Source organism: Thermobia domestica, chromosome 5, assembly GCF_964235325.1.
Source record: "Thermobia domestica chromosome 5, izTheDome1.hap1.1, whole genome shotgun sequence".
In the NCBI taxonomy this organism is placed as follows: Eukaryota; Metazoa; Arthropoda; class Insecta; order Zygentoma; family Lepismatidae; genus Thermobia; species Thermobia domestica.
In genome coordinates this window covers 292,121,629-292,132,809 of record NC_137458.1, presented here as the reverse complement: position 1 = coordinate 292,132,809, position 11,181 = coordinate 292,121,629, and the positions used below count along the sequence as shown (strand labels likewise).

Here is an 11,181-nt window from a genome sequence, read left to right as displayed (position 1 = left end):
CAAATAGGAAGAAGTTGTGGTACAGTCATGTATTCTAAACGGCAGAGCGCCAACTTCCAAGGTGAGTGGTAGCGTAGTAGTGAGCTCACTAACGCGGTAACCCCGAGTTTCGAGTCCCATGTCCGGCTCCAATATAATATTTTTACTTTTGTAGTTTGAATTCGGACCTAGAAAAACAAAAGGGGAGAATCCTCCACTTTTCACATAATATTTAGTTAAAAAAAAAAAAAAAAAAAAAAAAAAAAGTTTCTTAAACATGTCACCTATTTATTAATTGAAATGCTACAATAGCAATTAAGAGCGCCTGAGCTCCAACCTATAACTTTAGCTTTCAAGTCTTTCATTTACGGTTATGTGTGATTTCACGTTTAACAGAGACAAACATTTTAAGTATTTGTACTTTAAATAGTCTAAATTAGTTAACTATATCTTTTACATAAAGTTTATGATACAAAATTATTGTTCAAAGCCTTTGTATTTTAATAAGCCTTCTCTGAAATCAATGCATGTGAATTATGCTTCCATCTTCCGAGTTCTTTTAAACTATATGTTGAGGACGTTTATATGTTTGTGGTCAATCCTTTCCACAGTGAGATCTCGGAAACTACAGGCTCTAGAAAGATGACGTTTTCACTGTTCGATTGGAAATTTTGCGTGGATTGTCCAGTTCTAATTGAATATTTAAAAACATGGCCATTATTTTTTTATTACATTTTTAGGGTACACTGGAAGCGTTTAAAATTAAAAAAAACAAAAAAACTAAAGCATCATATCCTATGCGTTATACATTCGAACACCACATTATTGTATATTGGGGTTGTATATATATCTCAGGGGTTTGTTTCATGGCCAAGTAATAATGAAAAAGGAAGGATAACCATTTCTAGAGTCTAAGCTAAATCTTTATTTTTTGAGTGTTTTGCCCAATGAACACCATATATAAGTTGCTGACATAATTAATTGTATATGTAATGTATTTGCTTATTGCATACTGCATGCAAGAGGAAAGAAAACACTGGTCATACATGAATTAGAAACTCCAACCGGAAGTAGGCTCAAATCTTGCGAACGGTGCGAGATATTGAGAAAAAATAATAGAAAAATCTCCCCTTTATGATACCCCTTGCCGATTTTTTATCAATACGTCTTTCACTTTTGTCTGTAAAGGGACATGTACATATGTTGTGAGGAATGAGGAGGAGATTTATGCTCATATGCGAATGATGTGCTGTGTAGAGAACGCAGGTTAAGCTAGTATATATTAAAATACTAGGTTTATATGTTTGTGGTCAAGAAAAGTTTGTTTTTGGCCAATCCTTTCGACAGTGAGTTCTCAGATACCATAGGCTCTAGAAAGATGCCGTTTACACTGATCGATTGCAAATTTTGTGGAGATTGGTCAGTTCTAATTGAATATTTAAAAAATGGCCGTTATTTCTTTATTACTTTTTTTTTTTTTTTTGATACACTGAGTGTTGAAATTTTTATAAAGTAAAGCATCATATTTTATGAATTACACATTCCTACACCACATAGTTGTATACAGGAATTGTATGTTTCTCAGTTGTTTGTTTCATGGACAAACGATAATGAAAAACGAAGGATAACCATTTGAATCTTTATTATTTGGAGTGTTTTGCCCAATGAACAACATACATCACTGATATTATAATTAATTGTGCGTTTAATGTATTTGCTTATTTCATACCGCATGCAAGAAGAAAACACTGATCATACATGAACTAGAAACTCCAACCGGAAGTTGAGTCAAATCTTGCAAATGGTGTAAGATATTGAAAAAAATCTCTCCTTTATGGTAACCCTTGCCGATTTTTACCACTTGTGTCTATAAAGGGACATGTATAGATGTGAAGAATGACAAAGGAGACTCATGCTCATATGTGAATGATGCGCTGTGTAAAGAGCACATGTTCAGCTAATATCTTCATAAAATGTTAATCTTATTTTCAAAACTAAACATAAGAAAACTTTATATCGATACTGGTAAATGTCATGCAATGATCACAAATCGCCAAAACTCAAAATCCTAGTAGTAAGTTAATTGACCATACTACCATGTTCTACTAGGAAGTTAAGTTCTAGAATATTTTACAACTTAAGTGATTTAACTATTAATTACTTGTACAGACACTTCACAATTTACTTCATGTGTAACACAACTTTTGCACTTTCCATATCTTACATCGTCTTAATTATTAAGACGGCAGAAAGAATAAAGACACTGTCTTCTATTCTTAATGAAATAGGGTATAAAATTGAACATTTCTGCTACCATAAGTATTCCCAAAGATATTAGTCCTTCAAGTTTGCTCTACGAATAAAAATTAATGTACTTGTGTTAAACCAATTATGACTTTCTTTTCCGCACTTTTAAATAAATTTATCTTAATATTAGCAGTGTAGCCAAATATACTTATCAGACATATATTCTGTGATAGTGGTCAAGAAAGAAGAAAAAAAAAATCCTTTAAATCAATAAATGCAGCTAATATCCGAGGTAGAAATAGGTAAATTCCACAACCATTAGTTCATAGGTTTTCATGATAAAAGTTCAATCATTAATGCACCTCTTCTATCATTGAAGCAGTTAGAGGATAAAGGTGGTATGTAACAAATTGTACATGTAGGGAAAATTGACTTTCACAACTATGTCTGTTAACATACACCCTCCATCATTTGTAAATCTCTTCACTGGGATGAGGACTCACTAAATGATGTGTTATGTAGCATGACTAACATATAGCACATGCATGACCCACCAGAATTCAACGTTTCGAAAACCTGTAACATAACACCTTTATCCTCTAAGCGCTTCAATTATTATATAAAAACAGCGTTCTGATCACGAATTACTAATTTTACCTCAAACAACAGACAATAAAACATTTTTACAAACGAAATATAGAAATTCAGCTTCTGTGATTTCAGTTAAGATACAGGAATCACTTTTCTTCGCTAAATTTTGCTCTCCCATTATTCCTTAAAAATGGACTACAATAATCTAAAAATATACATTTATAAAATTCTTGTTGAGTAAATTAAAATAACGCTATCATACAACAGAAGAATGTGAAAAACCTTGAAGACTAATCGAAGCTATTTCTTACCTTCATATGGCACACTATCAAAAATATACATATATTTGTGACTATAAATACAATTGTTACTCTAATAGATTTTTTTATTTTTTTTAATGTAGACATGTTCAAAGGAAATTGAATCTAGCCTAATTTTCCCTATAAAGGCTCTATACTCATATACTCACATCCAGAAATGCAGTTCATTTCAAAACATAACGTCCTCACCACAACCTTCGCAAAAGAAGTGCACTTGTAGAACACTGTTAAATCCTTCAGCTACTGGTAAGAATCGTTTTCTGGCTTTGGTATTTAAACGAAGTGGTAAGAATATGGAATAAATTAATTGTTTCAAATATATATCCTGAAATTAAGAATGCTATGCTTTGAAATCAACTGTCTGATTTGATACAATTCTACATGGGAATATGACAAAAAAAAGCCATTTGGAGGGACTACCAAGCTCCATTTTCGTTTTGGACATGACTCGCGTAGTTACCAAACCACACCAAAATTTAAACTTGCAATAAACTCTACAATCTTTTTAAAGATTTCATACAAGTTATAATAATAGAAAAATATAAAATTACAAATATAGACATTAAGAGAGGCCTCATCTGTTCATTCAATACAGTCAATATTTTTCTCTTCTACACATACTCCGTGCAAACTCCTTCTGACGATACGAACAGCATTGGATACGTTTTCTTTGACCTTTTGCTCCTCTCTTTGCCATCAATATTGATATTGCTGTTACAAATGTTCTCTTTGTTGCTATTTTCAATGCAAATGTTTTCATCATCAGTGGTCTTAGAGTTTAATTTCTGTATGTCAATGTTCGTGTTGGTTTCAGAACGACATGACAAATCTTCCAATACATGAACTTGGACATTGTCATTGATACGCAATTTCTTGGTTCCCTTCCTGAGAATTTGTTCTGATGGTTCACGCTCACGTTTATCCTCACAGTTATTCTCTTCAGCAGCGCCTAAAAACAAAACATACAGTACACTTTAATTTATTTTTTTTAGATGCTTAAAGTATTTATGCGTGTATAAAGTGCTTTTTTTCAGAATAAAAAAACACCTATGGACGGTATGTTATGCACGAAATAATTCTAAACATCCACATAAAATTACGCATGCTTTCGCTATCAAAATACGAGATGCTATCCAAAATATTCGGGACTGATGCTGCCATCTGGTGAAAAATGTACTTTTGGACTAATGACCGCAATCAGCCTCGAAGTAGTTCCCTTCCGCACGAAGACACCGGTCCCAGCGATTTTGTCATTGGCCAAACGTATCCTGGAAGTCCTGTTCTTTGAGAGTGTTTAGCACCGCCAGCGATGCTTGAATGCTCTCAAGTGTGTCGAACCGACGGCCTTTCAATTTGCTTTTCAGTGACAAGAAGGTTGGATGATCAGATGCGGTCTGATAAAGCTCCGTGCAAACTGCCAAATGCTGTGCCTTCTGGCAGCAGTCAAGATCCTTGGCACAAATTTTGCGGCGACACGATGCATGCCCAATTCAAGTCAAAATTCGTTTGCATGTTCCCGTAACTAATTCCCACTTCATCAGCAAGGTCGTGAAGGTTCGACATCAATCCTCACGAACCAATTGTTGAAGTTTGGCAACAATGTCTGGCGTTGTGCGGCTAACGGGTCTTCCAGTGTGGGCATTGTCTTCGATGTCTATACGGCCGGCCCTGAACCGAGCATGCCACTCAAACACACACGAACGTCTCATGCTGTGTTCCCCAAACACTTGTTGAACCATTGCAAAGGTCTCCGTAGCACTTTTCCCGAGATTCGCACAGAATTTGATACACACGCCCTGTTCTATTCTCGGATCCATCGTAAAATCACCACACACAGAATATCATGAAAAGTGCTATGGAAACTCAACACACCAACCCAGCTGCATGAAAGTGTGCACTCTCACTCACGAGATATGCCAGTCTTGCCACGTATCGGTGCAAAGCTCTACTACTACTTTCCAGATGGCAGCACCATTCCCGAAAATTCTGGATAGCACCTAGTAGCATCATAATGCAAATTCGCTCATGGATTTGGTCTGAATCATTTCAAAATATTCCGTCTTCAACAACTTTACGACCAACGACTAAAAACATCATTTCTTGAATCTAAATAGATTAAACACAATAACAAAGCGTAAATATATTATATGAGATGATTGTCCACAAACTGTAGTACATGTGGATGAAGGAAGGTTTTCTTCATTTAATTAATGAAAATTCAAAGTGTGAGACTGGGCCGGACGTCGAACCCGGAAGTCCGACGTGCCGTGTTGGTGTTAATCATCATACTACGCAGTCCGCTTCCTGAACAGGCATACACCATATATACTTGGGAATAATTATAATTTATAGGCATTACAGTTTCTTGAGAATTTAGTCTAATACAGGCCCTGGTCGTAAGACCCGTAAGAATTTCGACGTTTACTAGGTTTCTCTTCACATCCAAGAAAGAGATGTCTAAGCGTTGAAAAATCCTAGGTAGTAATCTTGCAATTCGGGCGTAAGTTGGCAAATTTGAAATTCAATACAGCGTTCACGCAAAAATATAATTTTTTCTGAAACAAGAATTTTTCATTATATAATGATACTGTAAGTAAGAAAAGTTGGTTCTTACACGGTGCTGCCACTTTTAAATATAACAGCCATATTTTTGACATTTCAGTTTTCTTCGCACACTTTTATCATTCCATGGAAAACAACTATGAAACATAACAGATATCGAAAACAAATGTGAAATAGAAGTGATAGATCATAATCAGAGCTATCCAACAATATCAATAGCTTTTCTCTATCTTTAAATTCCACAAAGTTAGTGAAGTTTTAGTAGTTCATGGTCTTACATTCGAGATTAAATTAAGGAAGATGAAGTCAACCTATCGCAATATTTTCTGCATAAATAGTATATCTCAGAAGAACGCTTAAGACATACAGCAACTTACTCATAAATTACAACACGCCACTTCTGTTATACGCGTTCAGTAGTGCAACAAGTCTGCCTTAATTTATTCATCACACCTTTTCTGGACTTCTGTTGTTTAATATGAACTGACGCTGTTTTAGAAATAACGAACGAAATTCCCGTTCAGATGTACCAACGTAAGGGGGTGGAATAATTATGGATTTACACAACATGATGCTGTAGAAAAGTGTAGTAACATTTTGTCTGGGAGGTTGGAAAAATTTGTGAATATACGAGGTGTGGCAATTATATAACGAGACTGCCCACCTCCTGTCGCGCATGATCGGGGGGGGGGGGGAGGGGAGGTAGCTAATGATGTTTTGTTGATTTGAACCTTATGAGCAGCCAAAGTTTGTTTCATGATTCTGCAAGCTTTTCTTTTCTTTGCAGGCTTGCATGAAGAGGACAGTGTTCTGTAGTAGTGCCGGAATCATGGTGAACAGTACAGTTGAGCAGCTCATTAACATCAAATTTCTAGTGGAATTAAACAAAACACCGACATAATGTTGTGCAATGTTAAAAGAGGTGTATGGTGATAATGCTATGTCACGCGCGCGAGTTTTCGAATGGCACAAACGATTTTCAGAAGGTAGGGAAGAAGTTGAAGATGATGAACGATCCGGCCGCCCTTTGAGTTCAAGAACGGATGAAAATGTTCAAAAAATTAATGAACTTTTGCGGAAAGACAGACGTCTGAGCATTCGGATGATCGCAAGCATGACGAACATTAACGAAGAGACAGTAAGACAAATTTTGCATGACAATTTAAACATGACAAAAGTTTGTGCAAAAATTGTCCCGAAAAACCTCTCTCAGAAACAAAAACATATTCGAAAGACCATTTGCTGTGACGTCATGGAACGACTCAAAGCAGAACCAGACTTGCTAACATGTGTCATAACATGTGATGAAACATGGATTTTCCAGTATGACCCCGAGACTAAGCGTCAATCCATGCACTGGAAAACTCCCATATCGTATTAAAAAAGAGCAAGTCGAAAGTGAAAGCAATGCTCATTCTCTTTTTTCGATATCAGGGGTATCATCATGACTGAATGGGTGCCTCAGGGTCAAACGGTGAATCAGACCTACTACAAAGAAGTCCTAATCAAGCTGAGGGAAAGAATAAGGAAGAAGAGACCGGATTTGTGGAAGAACGATGCATGGATCCTCCACCAAGACAATGCGCCTGCTCATAATGCCCTTTCTGTGAAGCAGTTTTTAGTAGTCAAGCGCATTCCTGTGCTCGACCATCCTCCGTATTCCCCAGACCTGGCTCCCTGTGACTTTTATCTATTCCCAAAAGTGAAAAATGCATTGAAGGGAACACATTTTCAGTCTGTGGAAAAGGTGAAACAAGAAACGGCAGAAAAATGAAATGAAATGAAATCTTTTAAGTTTTACGTCCCATGGTTATGCCGGTTAGGCTAAAGGAGACGGTGACAATGAGAAATGAATGAAATGGTGAAATCAAGAAAGTGGGAGGAAACGGGAGAACCCCGAGAAAACCCACGAGCACGGTGTTTTTCCACCACAAAGTCCACACGGCGTGAGCTGGGATCGAACCAGGGACCCCAAGCACCAGAGGTGAATGCTCTACCACTGAGCCACCGCGCCCGAAAAACGGCAGAGTTGTTGAACAGTGTATCGTGCTGTTGAACAGAGTTGTTGAACATCTGATGACCTGCAGCATTGCTTTGAACAATGGAAGACACGTATGCAGCGGTGTATAGATAGAGGAGGGGAGTATATTGAAGGGGATAACAGTCAATTGTTACTTTCTTTGCAATACATCACATTTATGACACCAGTCTCGTTATTTAATTGCCACACCTCGTCTATTTACGAGGATAGTCATAAAAAATATGTTTCTCCCTCAAATGTATATAAAGAATGGGCACAAATTTACTTTCCTCAACATGTTTTAATTATATATGTTTTGCGGAAGTGATTTTGTGCCCACCCTGTATATGTAAGGTAATTATTTAAAGCCTATTGTCCTACAAGGGAGCAATTATGTAGGGCACTCAAAGAAATGTTAATGTCAGCAGATATCATAGAGTGGATTAAGTGGAAAGCATTTTTGGTACTTTTCAAATCGATTTCAAGTTACCTACACGAGTAGCTTACTGCTATGAATCAAACAACAACAGGAGAGGCACAAACCAAGTTTAAAGAGTTGATTTTATTATCAAATGAAGCATTGGAAATCTTAGGTGTTTCACTCAAGAGTAAATTTGGAAATCTGAACAGTGCCAATTCCTTGAGGGGTTCTTATATATAATGAGTATTTTAAACAACTTCATAAAAGCTGACAGGGAGATTGAATTTTTATCTGCAAAGACTAAGCGATATTCTTCCAATGTTTCAAATATTTGATAGAATTACCTATTAGGTTGTCTAAAAAAAATATTGATCTTTTGGGGGTCAAAATTGAGAAGACATTTATTGTTATCTGAAAGTAACATTTTAAAACAACATATACACCATTTTGTCCGATGATCTTCTGCCATTTTTCCGGTAACACCATATTCCCGTCGCTAAAGAACTTCTGCAGTTTCTGGTCAAAAAAATTTTGACACGTGGTTTTGGCAGGATATTTTGAAACTACTTTAACACCAATCAAGGAGTTAGTTTTGGGTCTGAGAGACCAAAACTAATTCCTTCCTTTTCAATTTATCTGGTCCGGGTGTTACTTAGATGCTCCACGGGTGTTGCTCAGATGCAGCCGAACAGAGTAGGAGAGGTGGTATGCAGTCAATCTTGGAATAGACTGGCACTAAGGTGTTCGCTGTTCCTTCTTTTAAGGCGAATTTTTGGGTTTCTTTCAGCACCGGGGCTAGTTTAGATGACGTCTTCTTCGGTGTCATGTGACACCAAGTGAATTATAGTCTACTTTGTTGACATATAGCACATGGTTGGATACCTTACAATATTTAGTGAGGGTTATAAAACCAGGCTCAGAGTCTAAAACATTTGACACACTTCAATTTGAAATTATGAATCTAAGCAGTCTTCATAGCTTACAGGGATTACCTTACACCAGCTTGTCATTACAATGTCAGCTGAAAACTCTTTTTACATGGTATACTCGTACTCTATAGTGATAACACAGAAGAACCTTTCTATCCAACGGATTTTGGATGGACATTCAATGTTGATGACTCATCGTTCACACCGGACAATAGCATTAATGAATTACCAGATCTTATTCTTACCTGTACTGGCAACAGCTGTCCTACAAAGACATTGTTTGGGTCACAACCTTCTGTAAATGCGAAATGATTTGTAATAGCCAGGAACATTTATGAACTGTAATACAATTTATGCAGACGAAAATATGTAACCAAATTTTATCACATTCTTTAATTAGATACTTTCAACAAGACCGAAAAAAATATTTCTTCACACAGGATTGTAAGAAATCCAAAACCAAACAGTCTTGATAAAGTTTTATTTACTATAGATTGTTGCACCATTGAACATCTATGCAGTCCTTAAGAATATAGATCTCACCATTAAGATCTTAGAGTAAAGTATAGATATCACCATTAAAACGTCCCCTGAACAGCAAGAGCAAGTTGGCTTCACCTTCTTTAATTTAGTATCAAACATAACACCTTGAGGTACTAAAACTTTTAATTGCGTTCAATTTAAATACAGAGAAGAGATACTGACACTGTTGTAAAACTCTGATTATGTTCTAAAATGTGGCCGTCATATTTAGAAATGGCTGCACCATGTAAGTACCTTACCAACTTTTCTTACACTATCCATTCTCTTCAATTTTCCATACAAACGAAATTTCTAATATCATTATATGATGAGATATTCCAGTTTCAGAAAAAAATACAACTTTGTTTTCGTGGACGCCATATTGAATTTCAAATTTGCCAACTTATGCTCGAATTCTAAGACATCTACCCAAGGTTTTTCATCGCTTAAACATGTTTTACTTGAATCTGAAGAGAAACCTAGTTCACCTCGAAATTCCTATGGGTCTTATAGTCAGGAACACGACGAGCCATGTTATTGAAGAAATAACATTTACCCACACCCAGAGAATTAAGATTTTATTATTGCTTGCATTCTCAGTACGCATACTAAAGATACGGAGAGTTCTGCTTATTTATTATAATTGAAAACGAAATGCTAGTTCAGTAGTAAAGTGCTCACTCACGATGTTTGGGACGCGTGTTTAATGCCAGCCTACGATAATCTAGGCCAGTCGCCGTTTATTTCCACAATTCTCTCAAATTATATACTTCCTAATCGTCCTCTGTCTTCTTCGGCCTACTTTATTTTCACTTGTTAAAGATCAAGATTTCTCAATCTGTCGTACGCGAGCCGCTGTTACTGGTACGAATGACTTATAGTGCTAATTAATATGCTTTGACAGTACGCCACTGCAAAAGGCTAAGAACCCCTATTCTACATTAAACACTTCAGAATATGAGTTTACTAAATATATATATAACTTATTTGAGCAAATCGCAATGTTCAAATTTGCGGAAAATCGTCTCAATATTTAACTTCGCAATTACTAATTATCGAACTCGATTGAGTCAAGGAAGAGAATGTGTCTTTCTATTACGATTAGCACTATGCTTAGAATTATAATTGGATTTATACTTCATTTATATATACGAGGTGTGTTCAAAAAGTAGTGAACCTAATTTTTCCCGCGTAAATCAATGAAGCTGGGGAGACTTTCTTCAATGTAGATACAGAGGGGACACTCATGCGCAGTCGTGATTTTTTTCCCGGCTGAAAAAATCGTCAGTTGCTGGCAGACGGCGAACGAATGAAGACGTGTAGTGAGAGGTCGTCGGATTTCAGTTTCTTGTAAAATGACAGAAAAACTTGGGCAGCAATATTACATCAAATTTATCCAAAAGCTTGGCGATACCCAAACGGGAAGCCATTCAATCGGATCGGTACATTCAATTTTGAACGTGAATTTGGGCATAAGGAAAGTATCCGGGAAATTTGATTCAGGTTTTTATCCACTGGCGTCTTTGGCATGTAAAATTTAAGAGGGGGGGGGGGGACATCAACGAAAGTGATTTAAATGGAACTACCTAG

General features: G+C 36.4%; 1 protein-coding gene across 2 annotated transcripts in view; it reads right to left on the bottom strand.

The window, feature by feature from the left end:
* Positions 1-223: 223 nt before the first annotated feature.
* The window catches only part of LOC145686693 (uncharacterized), a 51,782-nt gene continuing 40,824 nt past the window's right edge, over positions 224-11,181 (bottom strand). For both annotated transcript variants that reach the window (XM_081760241.1, XM_081760240.1), the window contains exon 10: positions 224-4,086. In XM_081760241.1, the coding sequence (XP_081616367.1) occupies positions 3,749-4,086 (338 nt within the window). In that variant the 3' untranslated portion in view covers positions 224-3,748. The remainder of the gene's footprint in view (positions 4,087-11,181) is intronic.